Raw genomic sequence first — 26,941 nt, 5'->3', positions numbered from 1 at the left:
CATACCTTCAATCAAAAGTTTGTTATTTTATAATAGCACCGGAGTGTGTTATTCCTTCTCTGGTAGAATTTGAAGAAGAATCTACCTGAGTTTTTCTATGATTTTAGCCGGAGTAGTTAAGATCATATTGCTGTTTCTCGGCCATCTGAGGAGAGGTAAACTTCAGATCAGGGGACAGCGGGCAGATTAATCTGCAAAGAGGTATGTAGCAGCTTATTATTTTCTGACAATGGAATTGATGAGAAAATTCTGCCATACCGATATAATGTAAACTCAGCCTTAAATGCAGTAGCAGCAACTGGTATCAGGCTGTCATGTATGTATATTTTACACTTCAGTATTCTGGGGAATGGCACTTCACTGGAATTATACTGTATGCATAAGGGACTAGCAACAGGCTTTTTAATAACACTCAATTTATTAATGTTAAACGTTTTTTGCTGGCATGTAAAATCGTTTAATTTTCTGAGGTACTGGGTGAAAAAATGTTTTGGGCACTATTTTTTTCCACTTGGCAGTCGTTTTATTTAATTTATGACAGTTTACTGATCTCTCTCACTGTTAGCTATCAGGGTTAGTTATCCTTTGCTAATGGGAGCAATCCTTTGCTAAAATTGTGTTTTTTACAAAGATTTGATGCTATAACTTTTCAGTTTATTAATTTTCAACTGTCATAACTTTTTCTGTGCTTCTTATAGGCACAGTACGTTTTCATATTATAGTAAATTACTTGAAAAGTATTTCCAAGTTGCTAGTTTATTTGCTAGTGTGTTAAACATGTCTGATTCAGAGGAAGATATCTGTGCTATATGTGCTAAAGCCAAAGTGGAGCCCAATAGAAATTTATGTACTAACTGTATTGATGCTACTTTAAATAAAAGTCAATCTGTACAAATTGAACATATTTCAACAAACAACGAGGGGAGAGTTATGCCGACTAACTCGCCTCACGTGTCAGTACCTGCATCTCCCGCTCGGGAGGTGCGTGATATTGTAGCGCCAAGTACATCTGGGCGGCCATTACAAATCACATTACAGGATATGGCTACTGTTATGACTGAAGTTTTGGCTAAATTACCAGAACTAAGAGGTAAGCGTGATCACTCTGGGGTGAGAACAGAGTGCGCTGATAATATTAGGGCCATGTCAGACACTGCGTCACAATTTGCAGAACATGAGGACGGAGAGCTTCATTCTGCGGGTGACGGTTCTGATCCAAACAAACTGGATTCAGATATTTCACATTTTAAATTTAAGCTGGAAAACCTCCGTGTATTACTAGGGGAGGTGTTAGCGGCTCTGAATGATTGTAACACAGTTGCAATACCAGAGAAAATGTGTAGGTTGGATAAATATTTTGCGGTACCGGCGAGTACTGACGTTTTTCCTATACCTAAGAGACTTACTGAAATTGTTACTAAGGAGTGGGATAGACCCGGTGTGCCGTTCTCACCCCCTCCGATATTTAGAAAGATGTTTCCAATAGACGCCACCACACGGGACTTATGGCAAACGGTCCCTAAGGTGGAGGGAGCAGTTTCTACTTTAGCTAAGCGTACCACTATCCCGGTGGAGGATAGCTGTGCCTTTTCAGATACAATGGATAAAAAGTTAGAGGGTTACCTTAAGAAAATGTTTGTTCAACAAGGTTTTATATTGCAACATCTTGCATGCATTGCGCCTGTCACGGCTGCAGCAGCATTTTGGTTTGAGTCTCTGGAAGAGACACTTGAATCAGCTCCATTAGATGAGATTACACACAAGCTTAAAGCCCTTAAGTTAGCTAACTCATTTATTTCAGATGCCGTAGTACATTTAACTAAACTTACGGCTAAGAATTCCGGATTTGCCATTCAGGCACGCAGAGCACTGTGGCTAAAATCCTGGTCAGCTGACGTTACTTCTAAATCTAAATTGCTTAATATACCTTTCAAAGGGCAGACCTTATTCGGGCCCGGGTTGAAAGAAATTATCGCTGACATTACAGGAGGTAAAGGCCATGCCCTGCCTCAAGACAGAGCCAAACCTAAGGCTAGACAGTCTAATTTTCGTTCCTTTCGTAATTTCAAGGCAGGAGCAGCATCAACTTCCTCTGCACCAAAACAGGAAGGAGCTGTTGCTCGCTACAGACAAGGCTGGAGACCTAACCAGTCCTGGAACAAGGGCAAGCAGGCCAGGAAACCTGCTGCTGCCCCTAAGACAGCATGAATCGAGGGCCCCCGATCCGGGAACGGATCTAGTGGGGGGCAGACTTTCTCTCTTCGCCCAGGCTTGGGCAAGAGATGTCCAGGATCCCTGGGCGTTAGAGATCATATCTCAGGGATACCTTCTAGACTTCAAATTCTCTCCCCCAAGAGGGAGATTTCATCTGTCAAGGTTGTCAACAAACCAAATAAAGAAAGAGGCGTTTCTACGCTGCGTACAAGATCTTTTATTAATGGGAGTGATCCATCCGGTTCCGCGGTCGGAACAAGGACAAGGGTTTTACTCAAATCTGTTTGTGGTTCCCAAAAAAGAGGGAACTTTCAGGCCAATCTTGGATTTAAAGATCCTAAACAAATTCCTAAGAGTTCCATCGTTCAAAATGGAAACTATTCGGACAATTTTACCCATGATCCAAAAGGGTCAGTACATGACCACAGTGGATTTAAAGGATGCTTACCTTCACATACCGATTCACAAAGATCTTTACCGGTATCTAAGGTTTGCCTTTCTAGACAGGCATTACCAGTTTGTAGCTCTTCCATTCGGATTGGCTACGGCTCCGAGAATCTTCACAAAGGTTCTGGGTGCTCTTCTGGCGGTACTAAGACCGCGAGGAATTGCGGTAGCTCCGTACCTAGACGACATTCTGATACAAGCTTCAAGCTTTCAAACTGCCAAGTCTCATACAGAGTTAGTACTGGCATTTCTAAGGTCGCATGGATGGAAGGTGAACGAAAAGAAGAGTTCTCTCTTTCCACTCACAAGAGTTCCCTTCTTGGGGACTCTTATAGATTCTGTAGAAATGAAGATTTACCTGACAGAAGACAGGTTAACAAAGCTTCAAAATGCATGCCGTGTCCTTCATTCCATTCAACAGCCGTCAGTAGCTCAATGCATGGAGGTGATCGGCTTAATGGTAGCAGCAATGGACATAGTACCCTTTGCACGCCTACATCTCAGACCGCTGCAATTGTGCATGCTAAGTCAGTGGAATGGGGATTACTCAGACTTGTACCCTACTCTGAATCTGGATCAAGAGACCAGAAATTCTCTTCTATGGTGGCTTTCTCGGCCACATCTGTCCAGGGGGATGCCATTCAGCAGGCCGGACTGGACAATTGTAACAACAGACGCCAGCCTACTAGGTTGGGGCGCTGTCTGGAATTCTCTGAAGGCTCAGGGACAATGGAATCAGGAGGAGAGTCTCCTACCAATAAACATTCTGGAATTGAGAGCAGTTCTCAATGCCCTTCTGGCTTGGCCCCAGTTAACAACTCGGGGGTTCATCAGGTTTCAGTCGGACAACATCACGACTGTAGCTTACATCAACCATCAGGGAGGGACAAGAAGCTCCCTAGCAATGATGGAAGTATCAAAGATAATTCGCTGGGCAGAGTCTCACTCTTGCCACCTGTCAGCAATCCACATCCCGGGAGTGGAGAACTGGGAGGCGGATTTCTTAAGTCGTCAGACTTTTCATCCGGGGGAGTGGGAACTTCATCCGGAGGTCTTTGCCCAAATACTTCGACGATAGATCTCATGGCGTCTCGACAGAACGCCAAGCTTCCTCGTTACGGGTCCAGATCCAGGGATCCGGGAGCGGTTCTGATAGATGCTTTGACAGCACCTTGGACCTTCGGGATGGCTTATGTGTTTCCACCCTTCCCGATGCTTCCTCGATTGATTGCCAGAATCAAACAGGAGAGAGCATCAGTGATTCTAATAGCGCCTGCATGGCCACGCAGGACTTGGTATGCAGATCTAGTGGACATGTCATCCTGTCCACCTTGGTCGCTACCTCTGAAACAGGACCTTCTGATCCAGGGTCCCTTCAAACATCAAAATCTAATTTCTCTGAAGCTGACTGCTTGGAAATTGAACGCTTGATTTTATCAAAACGTGGTTTTTCTGAGTCAGTTATTGATACCTTAATACAGGCTAGGAAGCCTGTTACCAGAAAGATTTACCATAAGATATGGCGCAAATACTTATATTGGTGCGAATCCAAGAGTTACTCACGGAGTAAGGTTAGGATTCCGAGGATATTGTCTTTTCTACAAGAAGGTTTAGAAAAGGGTTTATCCGCTAGTTCCTTAAAGGGACAGATTTCAGCTCTGTCCATTCTTTTACACAAACGTCTGTCAGAAGTTCCGGACGTTCAAGCTTTTTGTCAGGCTTTAGCTAGGATCAAGCCTGTGTTTAAAACTGTTGCTCCACCATGGAGTTTGAACTTAGTTCATAATGTTTTACAGGGGGTTCCGTTTGAACCCCTTCATTCCATTGATATCAAGTTGTTATCTTGGAAATTTCTGTTTTTAATGGCGATTTCCTCGGCTCGAAGAGTCTCTGAGTTATCTGCCTTACATTGTGATTCTCCTTATCTGATTTTTCATTCAGACAAGGTAGTTCTGCGTACTAAACCTGGGTTCCTACCTAAGGTGGTCACTAACAGGAATATCAATCAAGAGATTGTGGTTCCATCTTTGTGTCCTAATCCTTCTTCGAAAAAGGAACGTCTGCTACACAATCTAGATGTAGTCCGTGCCCTGAAATTTTATCTACAGGCAACTAAGGATTTTCGACAAACGTCTTCCCTGTTTGTCGTTTATTCTGGTCAGAGGAGAGGTCAAAAAGCTTCGGCTACCTCTCTCTCCTTTTGGCTTCGTAGCATAATACGGTTAGCCTATGAGACTGCTGGACAGCAGCCTCCTGAAAGAATTACAGCACATTCTACTAGAGCTGTGGCTTCCACTTGGGCCTTTAAGAATGAGGCTTCTGTTGAACAGATTTGCAAGGCTGCAACTTGGTCTTCTCTTCATACTTTTTCCAAATTTTACAAATTTGACACTTTTGCTTCTTCGGAGGCTGTTTTTGGGAGAAAGGTTCTTCAGGCAGTGGTTCCTTCCGTATAAAGAGCCTGCCTGTCCCTCCCGTCATCCGTGTACTTTAGCTTTGGTATTGGTATCCCATAAGTAATGGATGATCCGTGGACTGGATACACTTAACAAGAGAAAACATCATTTATGCTTACCTGATAAATTTATTTCTCTTGTAGTGTATCCAGTCCACGGCCCGCCCTGTCACTTTAAGGCAGGTAATTTTTCCATTAAACTACAGTCACCACTGCACCCTATGGTTTTCCTTTCTCTGCATGTTTTCGGTCGAATGACTGGTAATGGCAGTTAGGGGAGGAGCTATATAGCAGCTCTGCTGGGTGAATCCTCTTGCACTTCCTGTTGGGGAGGAGTTAATATCCCATAAGTAATGGATGATCCGTGGACTGGATACACTACAAGAGAAATAAATTTATCAGGTAAGCATAAATTATGTTTTTACTGTGATGTTTAGTAAAATGTTACAAGTAATTTGTTTGCTATTAAAAGTTATATATATAAGTCAAATATCTCATAATTATTAATGTTGATATGGGATTAGTCAGTTCAGGTATCTTTCCTTGAAAAACATACTTAGGTAGGCTCAGAAAAAACAAGGCACTTCTAGGAGCTAGCTGGCGATAGGGGACCACATCAGATGTGTTCTGCTTGCTTCCAGACCTTTGTAAAGAGACTTCAAACATCCATTCAGGATGCTAGTCTTGGAATTTGCAAAGGAGCAATCATCGGGCATGTGCAGGCAGTTTGCTTCCCTCCTCATTTTAAGAAAGTTAACTATGAAATCTCACAAGATTTCAATGAAATCCCGCAAGATCACATTAAAGCATTGTGCAAACTCATCACTGATTGGCTGTTTTTTTCACCATGACAGTTAAAGGAGTAGCTCTGGATCACAGACCAATTACTCTGTTGAGAAATTTTGAGGTAAAAAATATTGGTTTTTTAAAATACAGATGTTCATGTGATATTTTTAGTCAGCTTTTAACATTTGTGCTGCATTATTTTTAAGTGATTTAGCATATGAGTAACATGCCCCTTTAAAGGGACACTGAACCCAATTTTTTTCTTTCATGATTCAGATAGAGCATGCTATTTTAAGCAACTTTCTAATTTACTCCTATTATCAAATTTTCTTCATTCTCTTGGTATCTTTATTTGAAATGCAAGAATGTAAGTTTAGATGCCGGCCCATTTTTGGTGAATAAACTGGGTTATTCTTGCTGATTGGTGGATAAATTAATCCACCAATAAAAAAGTGCTGTCCAGCGTTCTGAACCAAAAAAAGACGCTTAGATACCTTCTTTTTCAAATAAAGATAGCAAGTGAACGAAGAAAACTTGATAATAGGAGTAAATTAGAAAGTTGCTTAAAATTGCATGCTCTGTCTGAATCACGAAAGAAAACATTTCGGTTCAGTGTCCCTTTAAGGGCAAGATTACAAGTTGTGCGGCAAATCAGTTGTGAAAACTGGCTTTTTCGCATTTGGGATTGTGCAGCTATTACAAGTTGCTAAATAACTTATTTTGCACGCGCATTCCACCATAAAAGTCAATGGAGAAGACAAATAGAAAAAACCCCACTAAAACACTAAAAGCCCATGATGTTTTCTCCTCTAAAAGTGTACATGAAAATGCAAATATTTCATATTGCGAGAATGTTTTCGTAACGGAATATGTTCTATTTATTTATAAATACATATTTCACTATATATGTGATGATTTTCGGACTGATATATCTATTTATAGTGAGATATGTATATGATTATATATATCTTGAGATCTCCCTTAGATATTGTTTAACCCCTTAACGACCGAGGACGTGCAGGGTACGTCCTCAAAAAAAAGGCAGTTAATGCCTGAGAACGTACCCTGCACGTCCTCGGTGTGGAAAGCAGCTGGAAGCGATCCTGCTCGCTTCCAGCTGCTTTCCGGTTATTGCAGTGATGCCTCGATATGGAGGCATCCTGCAATAACCTTTGGTAGCCATCCGGTGCAGAGAGAGCCACTCTGTGGCCCTCTCTGCACCGGAGATCGGTGGCTCCCTGCGTTGGTGGGTGGGAGCCGGACCGGGAGGCGGGTGGCGGCCATCGATGGCCCTGGTTATGTGCAGGGGGGGCGGGATCGTGGGCGGGGATGAGCGGGGGCGCGCACGGACGCGCGCGTGCACGGGAGGGCGGGGGCGGGCGCGTGCACGGGGAGGGAGCGGGTGGGAACCGCTACACTACAGAAAATGTATTAATAAAAAGCTTATAAATGTCTAAATATTTAAAAAAAAAAAAAGATCAGCAAGGTGGTGGGGGTTTGTCTGTGTGGGGGGGGAAGCTACACTACAGAAAAAAGCCAAACAAAAATAAAAAAAGCACTTTTTTTTGCAAACTGGGTACTGGCAGACAGCTGCCAGTACCCAAGATGGCCCCCAATGAGGCAGAGGGGAGGGTTAGAGAGCGGTTTTGGGGGGGATCAGGGAGGTTGGGGGCTAAGGGGGGGATCCTACACCCTAGCATATGTAAATATGCTAAATTTTTTTTTTTTTTTTTTTAAAAACCCTTTTATTTTAGTACTGGCAGACTTTCTGCCAGTACTTAAGATGGCGGGGACAATTGTGGGGTGGGGGAGGGAAGGGAGCTGTTTGGGAGGGATCAGGAGGTGGGATGTGTCAGGTGGGAGGCTGATCTCTACACTAAAGCTAAAATTAACCCTGCAAGCTCCCTACAAACTCCCTAATTAACCCCTTCACTGCTAGCCATAATACACGTGTGAGGCGCAGCAGGATTTAGCGGCCTTCTAATTACCAGAAAGCAACGCCAAAGTCATATATGTCTGCTATTTCTGAACAAAGGGGATCCCAGACAAGTATTTACAACCATTTGTGCCATAATTGCACAAGCTGTTTGTAAATTATTTCAGTGAGAAACCTAAAATTGTGAAAAATTTAACTTTTTTTCAATTTGATCGCATTTGGCGGTGAAATGGTGGCATGAAATATACCAAAATGTGCCTAGATCAATACTTGGGGTTGTCTACTATACTACACTAAAGCTAAAATTAACCCTACAAGCTCCCTAAAAGCTCCCTAATTAACCCCTTAACTGCTGGGCATAATACACTTGTGGTGCGCAGTGGCATTTAGCGGCCTTCTAATTACCAAAAAGCAACGCCAAAGCCATATATGTCTGCTATTTCTGAACAAAGGGGATCCCAGAGAAGAATTTACAACCATTTATGCCATAATTGCACAAGTTGTTTGTAAATAATTTCAGTGAGAAACCAAAAGTTTGTGAAAAAATTTGTGAAAAAGTGAACGATTTTTTGTATTTGATCGCATTTGGCGGTGAAATGGTGGTATGAAATATACCAAAATTGTCCTAGATCAATACTTTGGGATGTCTACTAAAAAAAAATATATACATGTCAAGGGATATTCAGGGATTCTTGAAAGATATTAGTGTTCTAATGTAACTAGCGCTAATTTTGGAAAAAAGTGGTTTGGAAATAGCAAAGTGCTACTTGTATTTATGGCCCTATAACTTGCAAAAAAAGCAAAGAGCATGTAAACATTGGGTATTTCTAAACTCAGGACAAAATTTTGAAACTATTTAGCATGGGTGTTTTTTGGTGGTTGTAGATATGTAACAGATTTTGGGGGTCAAATTTAGAAAAAGTGTGTTTTTTTCAATTTTTCCTCATATTTTATATTTTTTTTTATAGTAAATTATAAGATATGATGAAAATAATGGTATTTTTAGAAAGTTAGTTTAATGGCGAGAAAAACGGTATATAATATGTGTGGGTACAGTAAATGAGTAAGAAGAAAATTACAGCTAAACACAAACACCGCAAAAATGTAAAAATAGCCTTGGTCCCAAACGGACAGAAAATGGAAAAGTGCTGTGGTCATTAAGGGGTTAATGTGCATAAGATTGTAATGTGAAATCTTTTCATTATCTCCATAGTTAAAGGGACACTGAACCCAAAATTTTTTCTTTCGTGATTCAGATAGAGCATGTGATTTTAAGCAACGTTCTAATTTAATTTTTCTTCGTTCTCTTGCTATCTTTATTTGAAAAAGAAGGCATCTAAGCTAAGGAGCCAGACAATTTTTGGTTCAGACACTGGACAGCACTTGTTTTATGGTGGGTGAATTTATCCACCAATCAGCAAGAACAACCCAGTTTGTTCACAAAAAATGGGCCAGCATCTAAACTTAAATTCTTGATTTTCAAATAAAGATACCAAGAGAATGAATACATTTTGATAATAGGAGTAAATTAGAAAGTTGCTTAAAATTGCATGCTGTAGCTGAATCACAAATGAAAAAAATTAGGTTCAGTGTCCTTTTAAACATATCTCTATACATATAAATCCATATTTCTCTAAGTATGTATATGTATGTCAATGTAAAATTCCTGCCTCAGATTTTTGTTTTCTAACACCCAAGGTCTCCTATATCTTTGAGCCCTTATAACTTTTGTGTGCAATATCCTTTTTAAATAATTTTATTAGACAGTGTTAATTTGAGTGTAACGCTACTTTGTAATGTATTTTTGAAGTGTTTAGTGAAACCTTTATGTTGTGTAAAACTGTTAACTGCAGCTCATCGAGCACGGAAAGGATTTTTGCGTAAAAGGCGACTGAGCGCGCACAATCAAAATTTTTCAAGACTTGTAATATCTGCCCAATGTAAATTGATTGGGAAAAGACCATATCGCTCACGGAAAACCCATACCGCGCAACTTGCAATCTTGCCCTAAAAGTATCACAATTTACTAAGTACAGTATGTTACAAAATAAATTAACATTATATTCCAGAAAGAAAAGTATTCTTACCTGAATGCCGCAGAGCAGAAAATCCTTGTTCGGCTTCCCAGTCTAATGCTTGTTCACTCTCATTAAACTCTAAAGGAAAATCAGGAATTTCACGAGGCCAGTCTATGTCTGTGCTGTGTAATGAAGGAAAGTGTAAGGCTTCTTAGCTACTTTAGCAAGTAATACAAATCGACTTGTGTAATAATAGAAAAATAATTATATTTGAATGTATTATTCTGTAGAGTTAACAAACACTGTAGCAAAGGCATCAATGCTGAATTCATTGTTTGCACAAAATAAAAAAGTTGTACATTGTGCTGGATGGTATTTTGCACCTATGACATAAATTCTTTAAATCACTGTAAATATGACATGAATCAAGAGGAGACTCCTGAGCTTCAACATTATCAGCTGTTCTAATAAAGTGCCCTATATTGTCCGCTCTTCATGAAAATATCTGTACTAATGGCTGCTCAATAAGGAATGGATATGTCAACACAGAGCTAAAGGTAATGGGGTGGGGGCATAGACTAGATCATTTTTTTTGTTTTTGTTTATTAACAGGGATGTCTATTTCCAGTTTTTAAAGGCCACAAATTTAAAGGTTCCACAGCATGAAGCACAATCAAATTCAGGGGAACAAATTGACTCACAGATGCTCAAATTGATTTTTGAGAAAAATGACCTTTCTGCCACCCTTGTAAACTGGAATAAAACACCCATAGTCCATAAGTTGATACACATTGTAGCCTTCTCTTTGGCCTACCAAGGTTGTTACTACCAGGTAGAAAAGAACTGCACTATAATCCTAGCCTTTTGTGGATATTTATTAAGGGGATCAAAATGAGGGTTTAAATAAACTATATTTTGTATAATACTTTCAAGTGTAACCCTATAAAGTTGCTGTAAAAAAAGACATTCTGTTTTAATAAAGCCTGTTCTGAAAGAAACAACAAACACACATTATAAAGTCTTTATTTAGGTCCTTAATATATTGGAGTATGATCTTCACAAAAAAGGGACATGAATATCTTTTATGGGGTTAATTCATTATCTAATCTTTAAGTCTACCGTCCTAAATAAGATTTCTACTCTACATTTAGTCTAATAATTGTTTATAAAACAAGGTATCATAGCTTAAGCATCTCATAGTTTAAACAGGATACTTACTTGGTGATACAGTCTCCAGTCAGAGGATCACAGCTTCCAGCACAATCGCATGGCCTACAACCATAGTCGCCAAATCCCCAATAACCAACCATGCACTGATCACACTGCGGACCAGCAACACCAGGCTTGCATGGGCAGTCACCATTGTTCGGATCACAGACAATATGGCTCCCAGGAGGAAGAACAGCAGAGCCGACTGGGTGACAGGAACAAGCTAAGGACACAAGCAAAAACTTTCTGTTAAATATGCACTGTTAGACCAAGTCACATACACGTAACAGCTTAAATACCAGACGCTAATATACTGACATCTAAGGTATGCGCCACACCATCAATAAAATTAACCCAAATTAACCAACGCATGCTACAATGAAACCTTTAATGATCAGAAGGGTCCAACCTTTTCAAATCAGTTGCCACAATATTTTTTTTCACTCACAGGGCTGGTAAACAAATTCTAGAAATTAAATTAAATGAAAAAACACTTCTGTTTACAAAAACTTCAAATAGCAAATTGGTAGCTCAATATATGCCCTAATTATGTTTGTACAAGTGGCATAAACCTGAATATGTAGAAAATACAAGCTCGCAAACTTTCAATTTGTATTACGTATTCTGACCTGTCCACATTAAAAGCTTACTTCCAGCGAAGGTTGCACGTGAGCGGCAAAAAAAATATAGCGTGCCACTTGTAATCTGTTCCATAGTGAGATAAAAAGCTCTCAAGTTAAAAATTTTCTTTCTACCATTATTTTAGGGACCTCACAGTATTAATGAACTTTATATCATCGGACCCAGGTGACGGTTCAGTACTTTTGGAGCAATTAAGTATATATAAAAAAAGGAAGTTTTCAGTGTTCAAGCCTATGTTACTGATGAAACCGCTGTGCCAATCTTTACAAAATGTGGCACAGAGATAGGTCTTATTGCTTAAAGAACCATTAAATCCATTGCATAATTACTTAATTTGCAATATCTGAATTATTTTGATGCTGATGCATAAAGATCCGGCAAGATAAAAATTTAAAACTACAGAGATATTTTTGAACACAAACTTTCAATCATGTATGTGATCTTGCAAAATATTTATTTATCATGAAACCAGAGTTGGTGATTACTAAAGAAAATGATGAAATTTCTTACTGCAAGATATTGAGTCTTGTGGAATACAAGAAGTTATAATAAAAAAGTCTATAAATAAAAAAGACAACATGCAAGGTCTTAAACCGCCTGCTTCTCTAGAAGAAGGAAAATCCTTGATTAAACGTGAGCAGATTACCTGATAATAAAGGTTATGGGCTCCATTTATCAAAGGTAAATCATTGAAAATACGCATAAAATTACGAGCATAATTGACACCCCAGAGTTATTATTCTGTCAAAATTTTCAACTATATCTCAAATTGCTGTAACATACGCTCCAGTGATACACATTTTTGAGCTAGCGAATGGCATAGGAATCAAAGGGATGTTAAAGCAATGTTAAAAAATATATAAAAAGGTGTGTCTACCAACACAGAACGGTTTAGTAATATCCTATTTGTTCCCTTATCAATACGTTATTCAGAATGAATATGTTAAGGGGCCTATTTATCAAAGCGTCAACTATGTTGCATTCGCTGGCGTCAATACGCTCGCCAAACATCGCTTTCGCGAATCTGAATACAATCTCCTTATTTAGCAAAATAACCGTCAAAAACACGTGCGGCAAGTATGATGCGAGGAGCATCGGACTGGTGTTAACTAGCAGTCATCGATGTTGCAGATATTCAGGTTTTTCCCAACTTTATTTATACCATTTCATTACTGTTCATGAACAAGCACATTTCTCTAAAGCTAATCTTTTATTTTTCAACTGTTAATGTCCAAGAAATAGATTGCTTTATAATTCAACAAACAATATCTCATAGAAAGTTATTTTTATATTGATTTGTTATATGATACTTTCACAGAAATTAATGTGTATTTGTATTTCTAGGAGTCATATTTCTCATTTATTTTTTAAATTATTATTAAAGGGACAGTCAAGTCCAAAAAAACCTTTCATGATTTAAATAGGGCATGTAATTTTAAAGGGATCCTAAACACCTCATCATTCAAGAAATCCTCAAAATAAATATAAAGTGTGTGCAGCAACAACCTCCATACTCACAATATAATGTGCATCTGATCTGTTATTATACTATTTTACCCTTTGGAACTTTTCCTCTAAACTGTAGCCTATGTGTTAGATAGGGAGACAGCTCTGATTGGCTAAAATGAAAGTCTGTCTAAAGAACTGATATAAGGGGGCAGTCTGCTGAGGCTTAGATACAAGGTAATTACAGAGGTAAAACGTGTATAATTATAACTGTGTTGGTTAAGCAAAACTGGGGAATTGGTAATTAAGGGATTATCTATTTTTTAAAACAACAAAAAATCTGGTGTTGACTGTCCCTTTAATGCTAGAATGTGTACATATCTTTGCACATACTTGTTTATATATATATGTGTTATGTCAGAAATCTTTGGCAAACATATTTACATGTCCCTAAATTCCTTTTTTTGTTCTAAACAATGTTGTCTGTCATATCTTTGTGTTTATTTATACCACTATATGTATATAGTGTAAATGTATTATTATTCTGAGCAGGAATAATTGTGAATATAACATGTAATCAGGGTAGCATATGTATTTATTTGCAATCAATGAATATTTTTTTTTATATATAGTTTTTATTGAGGTAATGTAACATACATAAATACAATTTTTCGCAAGAAATATCATGGCAACATGCCCATATGACATACATCATCAATGAATATTTTAAAGGGATAGGAAAGTAAAAAATGAAGTTGCATGATTCAGATAAAGCATGTAATTTAATACACTTTTATTTTCAAATGTGCTTTGTTCTCTTAGTATCCCTTGTTGGAAAAGATTACGCACATATCCTACACTAGAGGGCGCTAGCTGCTAATTCGTGCCTGCACACATTTGTCTCTTGTGATTAGCTAAATAGATGTGTTCAGCTAGCTGCCAGTAGTGCAATGCTGTTCCTTCAGCAAAGGATAACAAGAGAATGAAGCAAATTTGAGAATAGAAGTAAATTGGAAAGTTGTTTAACCAAATCATGAAAGAATATTTTGGCGTTTCCTGTCCCTTTAAGAGCTGGGCCAGTTTTCTCTCTGCACCTGTGTAACCCCTCCTGATTGCAATCTATGGCCTAGATTTAGAGTTGGGCGGTAGCCGTCAAAACCAGCGTTAGAGGCTCCTAACGCTGGTTTTTACCGCCCTCTGGTATTTGGAGTCAGTCATTAAAGGGTCTAACGCTCGCTTTCCAGCTGCGACTTTTCCATACCACAGATCCCCTTACGTCAATTGCGTATCCTATCTTTTCAATGGGATCTTTCTAACTCAGGTATTTAGAGTCTTGGCTGAAGTGAGCGTTAGAAATCTAACGACAAAACTCCAGCCGCAGAAAAAAGTCAGTAGTTATGAGCTTTCTGGGCTAACGCCGGTTTATAAAGCTCTTAACTACTGTGCTCTAAAGTACACTAACACCCATAAACTACCTATGTACCCCTAAAAAGAGGTCCCCCCACATCGCCGCCACTTGATTAAATTTTTTTAACCCCTAATCTGCCGACCGCCACCTACGTTATCCTTATGTACCCCTAATCTGCTGCCCCTAACACCGCCGACCCATATATTATATTTATTAACCTCTAACCTGCCCCCCACAACGTCGCCGCCAGCTACCTACAATAATTAACCCCTAATCTGCCGACCGCAAAGAGCTGCTACTTACGTTATCCTTATGTACCCCTAATCTGCTGCCCCTAACACCGCCGACCCCTATATTATATTTATTAGCCCCTAATCTGCCCCCCTCAACGTCGCCTCCACCTGCCTACACTTATTAACCCCTAATCTGCCGAGCGGATCTCACCGCTACTATAATAAAGTTATTAACCCCTAATCCGCCTCACTCCCGCCTCAATAACCCTATAATAAATAGTATTAACCCCTAATCTGCCCTCCCTAACATCGCCGACACCTAACTTCAAGTATTAACCCCTAATCTGCTGACTGGAGCTCACCGCTATTCTAATAAATGTATTAACCCCTAAAACTAAGTCTAACCCTAACACTAACACCCCCCTAAATTAAATATAATTTAAATCTAACGAAATAAATTAACTCTTATTAAATAAATTATTCCTATTTAAAGCTAAATACTTACCTGTAAAATAAATCCTAATAGAGCTACAATATAAATTATATTTATATTATAGCTATTTTAGGATTTATATTTATTTTACAGGTAACTTTGTATTTATTTTAACCAGGTACAATAGCTATTAAATAGTTAAGAACTATTTAATAGCTAAAATAGTTAAAATAATTACAAAATTACCTGTAAAATAAATCCTAACCTAAGTTACAATTAAATCTAACACTACACTATCAATAAATTAATTAAATAAAATACCTACAATTACCTACAATTAAACCTAACACTACACTATCAATGCATTAATTAAATACAATATCTACAAATAAATACAATGAAATAAACTAACTAAAGTACAAAAAATAAAAAAGAACTAAGTTACAAAAAATAAAAAAATATTTACAAACATCAGAAAAATATTACAACAATTTTAAACTAATTACACCTACTCTAAGCCCCCTAATAAAATAACAAAGACCCCCAAAATAAAAAAAATGCCCTACCCTATTCTAAATTACAAATGTTCAAAGCTCTTTTACCTTACCAGCCCTGAACAGGGCCCTTTGCAGGGCATGCCCCAAAGAATTCAGCTCTTTTGCCTGTAAAAAAACCCACAAACAATACCCCCCCCAACATTACAACCCACATACCCCTAATCTAACCCAAACCCCCCTTAAATAAACCTAACACTAAGCCCCTGAAGATCTTCCTACCTTATCTTCACCATACCAGGTTCACCGATCGATCCAGAAGAGCTCCTCCGATGTCTTGATCCAAGCCCAAGCGGGGGGCTGAAGAGGTCCATGATCCGGCTGAAGTCTTCATTTAAGGGACGTCATCCAAGATGGCGTCCCTCGAATTCCGATTGGCTGATAGGATTCTATCAGCCAATCGGAATTAAGGTAGGAAAATTCTGATTGGCTGATGGAATCAGCCAATCAGAATCAAGTTCAATCCGATTGGCTGATCCGATCAGCCAATCAGATTGAGCTCGCATTCTATTGGCTGATCGGAACAGCCAATAGAATGCAAGCTCAATCTGATTGGCTGATTGAATCAGCCAATCGGATTGAACTTGATTCTGATTGGCTGATTCCATCAGCCAATCAGAATTTTCCTACCTTAATTCCAATTGGCTGATAGAATCCTATCAGCCAATCGGAATTCGAGGGACCCCATCTTGGATGACGTCCCTTAAAGGAACCGTCATTCGTCGGGAAGTCGTCGGTGAAGATGGATGTTCCGCGTCGGCGGTATGAACATGGTATCCGGAAGAAAGAAGATTGAAGATGCCGTTGATAGAAGACTTCAGCCGGATCATGGACCTCTTCAGCTCCCGCTTGGATGAAGACTTCAGCCGGATCATGGACCTCTTCAGCCCCCTGCTTGGGCTTGGATCAAGATATCGGAGGAGCTCTTCTGGATCGATCGGTGAACCTGGTATGGTGAAAATAAGGTAGGAAGATCTTCAGGGGCTTAGTGTTAGGTTTATTTAAGGGGGGTTTGAGTTAGATTAGGGGTATGTGGGTGGTGGGTTGTAATGTTGGGGGGGGGTATTGTATGTGTTTTTTTACAGGCAAAAGAGCTGAATTCTTTGGGGCATGCCCCGCAAAGGGCCCTGTTCAGGGCTGGTAAGGTAAAAGCTTTGAACTTTTGTAATTTAGAATAGGGTAGGGCATTTTTTTATTTTGGGGGTCTTTGTTATTTTATTAGGGGGCTTAGAGTAGGTGTAATTAGTTTAAAATTGTAATATTTTTCTGATGTTTGTAAATATTTTTTTATTTTTTGTAACTATTTTAGCTATTAAATAGTTCTTAACTATTTAATAGCTATTGTACCTGGTTAAAATAAATACAAAGTTACCTGTAAAATAAATATAAATCCTAAAATAGCTATAATATAAATATAATTTATATTGTAGCTATATTAGGATTTATTTTACAGGTAAGTATTTAGCTTTAAATAGGAATAATTTATTTAATAAGAGTTAATTTATTTCGTTAGATTTAAATTATATTTAATTTAGGGGGGTGTTAGTGTTAGGGTTAGACTTAGCTTTAGGGGTTAATACATTTATTAGAATAGCGGTGAGCTCCAGTCGGCAGATTAGGGGTTAATACTTGAAGTTAGGTGTCGGCGATGTTAGGGAGGGCAGATTAGGGGTTAATACTATTTATTATAGGGTTATTGAGGCGGGAGTGAGGCAGATTAGGGGTTAATAACTTTATTATAATAGCGGTGCGGTCCGCTCGGCAGATTAGGGGTTAATAAGTGTAGGCAGGTGGAGGCGACGTTGTGGGGGGCAGATTAAGGGTTAATTAATATAATATAGGGGTCGGCGGTGTTAGGGACAGCAGATTAGGGGTACATAGGGATAATGTAAGTAGCGGCAGTTTACGGAGCGGCAGATTAGGGGTTCAAAATAATATGCAGGGGTCAGCGATAGCGGGGGCAGCAGATTAGGGGTTAATAAGTGTAAGGTTAGGGGTGTTTAGACTCGGGTACATGTTAGAGTGTTAGGTGCAGACGTAGGAAGTGTTTCCCCATAGAAAACAATGGGGCTGCGTTAGGAGCTGAACTCGGCTTTTTTGCAGGTGTTAGGTTTTTTTTCAGCTCAAACAGCCCCATTGTTTTCTATGGAGGAATCGTGCACGAGCACGTTTTTGAAGCTGGCCGCGTCCGTAAGCACCGCTGGTATCGAGAGTTGAAGTTGCGTTAAATATGCTCTACGCTCCTTTTTTGGAGCCTAACGCAGCCATTCTGTGAACTCTCAATACCAACGGTATTTAAAAGGTGCGGCCAGAAAAAAGCACGCGTAGCTAACGCACCCCTTTGGCCGCAGAACTCTAAATCTAGGCGTATATTTTTAAAAAACACCCCTACACAGGTGTTATAAAATGGGCTGGCATATAAAATGACATTTCTTACTGAAAAAGAAATTCAAGAGAAGGAAGAAATACACTGAAAATAGCATGACAGTAAAGAGGTGATTTTAATTTCTGCTGTATCTGAATCATGACAGTTTAAAATTAGGTGTGCTATCCCTTTGATCGTTCAGCTTAAGATTCTATTGAATCAGACATCAATTCGAACTTTAAAATACTTGTCTAAAATATTACACTGTGTGTCCTAATGTCAGCATCAATGTTTATCTTTAATACTAATTTAACATATACTTACTTTCAAAGTATAATACACAATGTAACAAATGGCACTTACAAGTTCTGATGAGTGATTAATGACACAAGTATCGAGAAATTTGATTCGTTAGTGATAGTTTATAATGTGTATTTGAATCAGATTGGTAGATGTCATAAATAATGTGATTATGCATATTCCAATCAAAAGTGGTGAAAAAATTCACTAGTGTGTAGGTTATTTAGGAGTTTGCGTCATAATTGGTGTGAAAAGTGTTGAGTCAAATATGGCGTGAAGTGGAGAGTGGGACTTGTATTACATGGCTTAAACATGGTGCACATAGATTTTTCACAGAAAATAAAAAGGAAGTTAGCTATATATTATGTTGTGTATTTATTTCATTTTTATCTCTATATCTATTAGTGCAACAAGTTTAGGGTAAAACTTTGCACCAAATATGTAGAAATAATATTGTCCCCTTGCTTTGTAATGAGAGACAAAATTGTAGCATAATCCATCAGTAGTAATGTATTTTACATTTTTATTCCTATATCTACTAGTGCACCAAATGTGAAGCTATACTATTGTTTGATTTAGAAAGGGTATACAATTTTAATAAAGTTTCTAATTTACTTTTATCATGTAATATACTTAATTCTCTTGCAGAATCGAACATAAGCTTTCTGTGTTTTCAGACTTCTATTGATTTCTTTGGCATCCGTTGCCTCAAGGGTGGCGGATTGAAAACTAGGTACGCTGAGTTGGAAAAGACGCGAGCGTAAATGTAGAATTTTGGATAACTTCTTGAGAGCTTCAAATAGTGTCGAAGAGGAGGGCGAATGAACACGATTCCACTCGAATACCATGGTTTTCAACTCGCATCGATCTGCGTCGGATTGAGACATTTGCCATTCTTGACACTTTGATAACTAAGGCGGATCAATCTCGCAACAATTACGACGTAGAATTCCAGTGTATTTTCAGTTGGCGCTTTGATAAATAGGCCCCCCTAAATGTGTATATTCATGAGACCTACAATGCTCAATAGTTATAATAATACATTTTTAAAGGGCACAAGTACACAAATTAAAAATGACCTTTTTGAACTACTTATTCATGAATAAGAATGAAAATGGCGAACATGATTAAAACTATATGTAAAAAAATGTGTCATGTGATTGACAATGTACATAATTCCAGCTAAAAGAAATACAATTACGCGCCATTGATGCATCATATAGTGAATGCAAGCAAGTTTGGACATTTGATAAATATTGACACTGAATTTGTAATCGCTACTGCTGCAGATGTACAGTGAGCGTATTAAAACCGGCTAAATCTTTGATAAATGGAGCCCTATGTGTCTTTTTATTAGAGTTCCTGTGTGCAAACCAGTTATGGTTCTTAAAGGAGAAGTGTTTATATGAAACTATGCTGCTTCTATTTGGGAAATGCCTGTTTCAAATTGGAGATTTGTGACTAGATTATCCCACCAGCTCAAATGATTTCACATTTGCCACATTATTACACCATTGTTTTTGTATTCCTCTATGTTTTATTCCCTTTATGTTACCTTTTGCACCCGATATTTAGGTTTTGAGCTGCTCTAGGCACTGAGAAATCTGTTACCCTCAAACTCCCCACATCCGCCCATTTTAGCTCCTATTTGCATGAGATATGTTTTCCCCAGTGCACATAGGAGTTAAAGGGACATTAAACACTAAATACATGCTAGATAGAATGATGCATTCAAAGAAAAGATTAGTCCATGACTAACATGTAGATGTATTTTTTAAAGTTTCATTAGTTGTTTAAAAAGTGACAAAATAAGTGTAAAGTTTTAGTCTCTATAAAACACTGGGAGCTGCCATGTTGTAACTTGTGTTACCTTCTCTGCTGTGGCCAATTAGGGACAGTTATACATAGGTCATTAGAGTGTGCAGCCAATGGCTGTGTGGAATAGAACAGTGTTCTGCACTTCCATTTCTAACAGGAACTGAAAAGCTCACAATTTCAGAATGGAATTACAGGCAAAGAGGACAAAATAAATAATGAAAGTATATCGCAGACTTCTTTTTATATATGTGATTTATCATTTTATATTACTATCTCAAAGTGTGTAATGTCCCTTTAATTATTGTCTCATTCCTGCCAAACAGAAAATCATGCAACAGTGAGCCTTTTCTTACCTTCCTCTTTTGTTGGTTATAATACAAATAAACTATGAATATGATGCTATTTTATTCCTTTTGTTTTTAGAATGCTATGAACTCAGTACATTGCAGAAAACAGTTTGTGGTTATTCATTAGCTGTGGTTAATTTAGAGAAAGGAAACCATATGCACGCAGTGTGTTTATTTCTCAGCTACTCCTCCTGGATTATGTTCTGACTGATGACAAATTCTAACACTTTGCAGATATCGCACAATTGATTGCATTCTTAGAAGCTGAAAACTATCCAGCTCAGTTTGGCAGCAATTTCAGACACATTCTTGTTTAATAAAAATCTAGGCTCTCAATGAACACGTTACACCTGAATAATAATAATGCTTTGGTGTATACATGAGATGGGATAAAGACATACAGGCATTCATAACACAATCACTGAAAAAAACATTAAGTATTTGGATCATTTTCCTCTCGACCCAGGAACCCACAAGATGCAGTCTAATTATTTCATATTTTTTTTCTCCACCCTCTCCTCAGGCAGATCCATCTGTAAAAATACTGCAAAGAAACAACTATACACCCCACCCAACTAGAGAAAAAGTTGAGCGTAGAGCAGAATTTAGCTCCACATCTCACCTCAATACCAGCGCTGCTTACGGTAGCGGTGAGCTGGCTAAACTTGCTCGTGCACAATTTCCCCAATTTCCCCATAGGGTTCAATGGGGCAGATTTGGCTGAAAAAAACCTAACACCTGCAAAAAAGCAGCGTTCAGCTCCTAACGCAGCCCCATTGATTCCTATGGGGAAACTAAATTTATGTCTACACCTAACACCCTAACATGAACCCTGAGTTTAAACACCCCTAATCTTACACTTATTAACCCCTAATCTGCCGCCCCCAATGTCGCTGCCACCTAACTACACTTATTAACCCCTATTCTGCAGCTGCCACTATAATAAAGTTATTAACCCCTAAATCTAAGTCTAACCCTAACCCCTAACACCCCCCTAACTTAAATATAATTTAAATAAATAGAAATAAAATTACTACAATTAAATACATTTTTCCTATTTAAAACTAAATACTTACCTATAAAATAAACCCTAAAATAGCTACAATATAACTAATAGTTACATTGTAGCCATTTTAGGATTTATTTTTATTTTACAGGCAAGTTTGTATTTATTTTAACTAGGTACAATAGTTATTAAATAGTTATTAACTATTTAATAACTTCCTAGTTAAAATAATTACAAATTTACCTGTAAAATAAGTTACAAGTACACCTAACACTACACTATAATTAAATAAATTAACTAAACTAACTACAATTAATTACAATTAAATTAAATAAACTAAAGTACGAAAAAAACCCTACTAAATTACAGAAAATAATAAAATAATTAAAAAAAAAAAAATTAATTACACCTAATCTAATCCCCCTAATAAAATAAAAAAGCCTCCCAAAATAATAAAAATCCCTACCCTATACTAAATTACAAATAGCCCTTAAAAGGGCCTTTTGCGGGGCATTGCCCCAAAGTAATCAATTCTATTACCTGTAATAAAAAAAATACAATACCCCCCAACATTACAACCCACACACCCAACCCTACTCTAAAACCCACCAATCCCCCCTTAATAAAACCTAACACTACCCCCTTGAAGATCATCCTACCTTGAGACGTCTTCACCCAACCGGGCAGAAGTGGTCCTCCAGACGGTCCGAAGTCTTCATCCTATCCGGGCAGAAGAGGTCCTCCAGACAGGCATCTTCTATCTTCATCCATCCGGAGCGGAGCGGGTCCATCTTCAAGCCATCCGACGCAGAGCATCCCCTTCCATCGGATGACTAACACTAAATGACGGTACCTTTAAGTGACGTCATCCAAGATGGCGTCCCTTCAATTCCGAATGGCTGATAGAATTCTATCAGCCAATCGGAATAAAGGTAGAAAAAATTGTATTGGCTGATCCAATCAGCCAATAGGATTGAGCTCGCATTCTATTGGCTGTTCCAATCAGCCAATAGAATGCGAGCTCAATCCTATTGGCTGATTGCATCAGCCAATATGATTTTTTCTACCTTAATTCCGATTGGAATTAACCCAATTGGAATTGAAGGGATGCCATCTTGGATGATGTCACTTAAAGGTACCGTCATTTAGTGTTAGTCGTCGGATGGAAGAGGATGCTCCGCGTCGGATGGCTTGAAGATGGACCCGCTCTGCTCCGGATGGATGAAGATAGAAGATGCCGTCTGGATGAAGACTTCTGCCCGTCTGGAGGTCCTCTTCTGCCTGGATCTGATGAAGACTTCTGGCCGTCTGGAGGACCACTTCTGCCCGGTTGGGTGAAGACGTCTCAAGGTAGGGTGATCTTCAAGGGGGTAGTGTTAGGTTTTATTAAGGGGGGATTGGGTGGGTTTTAGAGTAGGGTTGGGTGTGTGGGTGGTGGGTTTTAATGTTGGGGGGGTATTGTCTTTTTTTATTACAGGTAATAGAGCTGATTCCTTTGGGGAAATGCCCCGCAAAAGGCCCTTTTAAGAGCTATTTGTAATTTAGTATAGGGTACGGATTTTTATTATTTTGGGGGGCTTTTTATTTTATTAGGGGGATTAGATTAGGTGTAATTAGTTTTAAAAAATTGTAATTATTTTTTATTATCTGTAATTTAGTGGTTTTTTTCGTACTTTAGTTTATTTAATTTAATTGTAATTAATTGTAGTTAATTTAGGTAATTTATTTAATTATAGTGTAGTGTTAGGTGTAATTGTAACTTAAGTTAGGGTTTCTTTTACAGGTAAATTTGTAATTATTTTAACTAGGAAGTTATTAAATAGTTAATAACTATTGTACCTAGTTAAAATAAATACAAACTTGCCTGTAAAATAAAAATAAATCCTAAGATTGCTACAATGTAATTATTATTTATATTGTAGCTATTTTAGGGTTTATTTTATAGTTAAGTATTTAGTTTTAAATAGGAATAATTTATTTAATTGTAGTAATTTTATTTCTATTTATTTAAATTATATTTAAGTTAGGGGGGTGTTAGGGTTAGGGTTAAACTTAGATTTAGGGGTTAATAACTTTATTATAGTGGCGGCGACGTTGGCGGCGGCAGATTAGGGGTTAATAAATGTAGGTAGGTGTCAGCGATGTTAGGGAGGGCAGATTAGGGGTTAATAAAATGTAACTAATGTTTGCGAGGCGGGAGTGTGGTGTTTTAGGGGTTAATATATTAATTGAAGTGGCGGCGATGTCCGGTCAGCAGATTAGGGGTTAAAAAATGTATTTAAGTGTTTGCGATGTGGGGGGGGGGGGCGCTCGGTTTAGGGGTTAATAGGTAGTTTATTGGTGTTAGTGTACTTTTTATCACTTTAGTTAAGAGTTTTATGTTACGGCGTTAGCCCATAAAACTCTTAACTACTGACTTTTAAATGCGGTATCAATCTTGACAGGAGAGGCTGTTGCCTAATTAGGCAAATCCCATTAAAAAGATAGGATACGCAATTGACGTAAGTGGATTTGCGGTATGCTCGAGTTGCGGAAAAAAGTGAGCGGTACACCTGTACCTGTCAGACTCGTAATACCAGCGGGTGTTAAAAAACAGCGTTGGGACCTCTCAACGCTGCTTTTTAAGGCTAACGCAAGACTCGTAATCTAGGCGATAGTATTTTTTTTTTTTTTTAAATATTTTATTGGTGAAGTACATACTTTCATACATGAAAAACATAATATTCATCCTTATACATGGTTATAAATGTAACATTTGAAAGATCGTCTCTTATGAAATTAAATATGACAGAAAAGAAATAGTCTTTTGTCTACAGTCAGCTTTCATATTCTGCCTTCTCGTACTTCACAATTTTTTATAATTTTTATGGGGAAAAAGAAAAACAAATAACCGAACAAAAAGAAGACAAAACAGATAGACAAAAATAACAGATAAATAAACAAACAAGCAAACAAAAAGGAAGAGAAAAAGCAAAAGGAAAAAAAAATAAAAAAATAAAAAATATTATTAGAAAATACAACATACCGGACCCCTACTACACCCCTGGAACCCCCTCTCTACCCTACTAACAATAATCTACTTCCTCGATTTAATCCTCTATCCACTGTTGTGGGAGAATCTCTCCCGCAATCAGTGACAAGAACGCTGTGGAGTTTGTTAGAGGGGCAATGAATTGTTTTTGTAATGCCAAAGGCCATTTTTGAATTAATCTTAACCATTTCGCGAAATATCTTTTGAGATATTTCTCTGATGATAAATTTTTATCATATAATTCTATCCTCATTTGCAATCTAATTGCACTTACGAATTCGGCTATACCCGGAGCACTTACTAACTTCCATTTCTTAAACACTAACATACGCGCCGCTAGGATGGCTGCATTGATCAGCTGTTGATCCCCGGAACATATCTGATCATGGCACAAAAAGAATATCTTTCTGGGCGTAAGTTCGCAGTTTTGCTGCAAGTGCCTATTCAACCAGAAGTTGATTTTCCCCCAGAATTGTTTAATTTTAGGGCATGACCATAAGCAGTGCAACATATCTGCCTTATCAGCACAACATTTAAAGCACCCAAATCTTGGTTCATTACGCACCCATTTGTTCATTCTTTCTGGTGTTAGGTAAAAATTATTTAATAATTTCATATGAGCTTCCCTCCAACCTATCTTGGTTGTAGTTGCCTCACATAGACTTATACTTTTCTTTATATCTGATTCTTGTAAATTAGTGAAATATCTATGAAAGGTCTCTTTAATTCTGGATAAATGTTTATCCCCCAATTTAGAGTACAAGGCCTCATACCAAAAAGTGACTGATCTAACCCCAGCTTTGTGTAGTTTGAGACCTGATTCTATCTCATGTAGGTTCCAGTCTTGTGTGCCTGAACATGCTAATGATGTTATAAAACTTCTAGCCTGTAGGTAGGCAAAAAAATTATTTGCAGGAAGATTATGTTTATCTGATATCACACTATACAATTGTATTATATTACTATCTGATCTAAGAAGCTGCGAAAAGTATGTTATACCTTTAGTATGCCATTCTTTAAATACCACATTATAGATACCTGGGGAAAATGAGGGGGTCCCGATAATAGGTAAAAATCAGGATTTCTGAAAGTCTTCTCCCATCATCCTGCAGTATTTCTGCCAGGCTAATATGATATTTGAAAATGTGATTAATTGTTTAATATTAGAAGGTAGTTTGGCATATACATGATGCAAAACTGATTTTAAACTAAAAGGTGCAATTAAATCAGACTCAATGTCATAATATGTGACATACTGTGCTTCCGTCAACCAGTCTACACCATATTTAGCCAACGTAACCCAATTATAGTATCTTAGATTTGGTAACGCCATACCACCATACTTTTTAGGTATAGACAGTTTCTCCATTGACAAGCGTGGTTTCTTTTTGCCCCAAATAAATGATGCACATGCTCGATTATATAAAACTATATCTCTTTTGAGAATAACCAGGGGTAGATTTTGTAATAGAAATAAGATCCGAGGGAACAGGATTGCCTTAATCAACATAATTTTTCCTGAGAGAGAAAAATAAAGTATATTCCACTTTTGGAATTCAGCCTCTAGGTTAGCAAACATCTTGGTATAGTTAAGGCCATACCAGTCCCCTGGATCTCTTCCTATAAATATCCCAAGATAATTTATATTATCCACCTCTCTCTGCTGCTCTAAATCCTGCATGCTATCTCTTCTGCTCTAAATCCTGCATGCTATCTCTTCTGCTCTAAGTCCTTCATACTTTCTCTTCTGCACTAAACCCTGCATGCACTCTCTTTTGGTCTAAGTCCTGCATGCTCTCTCTTCTGGTCTAAGTCCTGCATGCTCTCTCTTCTGGTCTAAGTCTTGCATGCTCTCTCTTCTGGTGTAATTCCTGTATGTCCTCTCTTCTGGTCTAAGTCCTGCATACTTCTTAATCTGGTCTATGTCCTGCATGCTCTCTCTTCTGGTCTATGTCCTGCATAGTTTCTCATCTGGTCTAAGTCCTGCATGCTCTCTCTTCTGCTCTAAGGCCTGAATGCTCTCTCTTCTGCTCTAAGTCCTTCATACCTTCTCTTCTGCGCTAAATCCTGCGTGCTCTCTCTTCTGGTCTAAGTCATGCATGCACTCTCTTCTGGTCTAAGTCCTGCATGCTCTCTCTTCTGGTATAAGTCCTGCATGCTCTCTCTTCTGCTCTAAGTCTTGCATGCTCTCTCTTCTGGTATAAGTCATGCATGCTCTCTCTTCTAGTCTAAGTCTTGAATGCTCTCTCTTCTGGTATAAGGCATGCATGCTCTCTCTTCTGGTATAAGTCAT

The 26,941-nt window shown here is 38.2% G+C and overlaps 1 protein-coding gene across 1 annotated transcript in view; it reads right to left on the bottom strand.

Moving 5' to 3' along the window:
- Nucleotides 1-26,941, bottom strand: part of NTN4 (netrin 4) — a 294,924-nt gene that overhangs the window by 34,200 nt on the left and 233,783 nt on the right. Inside the window, 2 exon segments of the mRNA XM_053716881.1 lie at nucleotides 9,926-10,038; nucleotides 11,075-11,288. Coding sequence (XP_053572856.1) covers nucleotides 9,926-10,038; nucleotides 11,075-11,288 — 327 coding nt within the window.

Source organism: Bombina bombina, chromosome 6 (assembly GCF_027579735.1).
Source record: "Bombina bombina isolate aBomBom1 chromosome 6, aBomBom1.pri, whole genome shotgun sequence".
In the NCBI taxonomy this organism is placed as follows: domain Eukaryota; kingdom Metazoa; phylum Chordata; class Amphibia; order Anura; family Bombinatoridae; genus Bombina; species Bombina bombina.
Note: the sequence above shows the minus strand (reverse complement) of the source record. Positions and strands in the feature narration are given on the sequence as shown.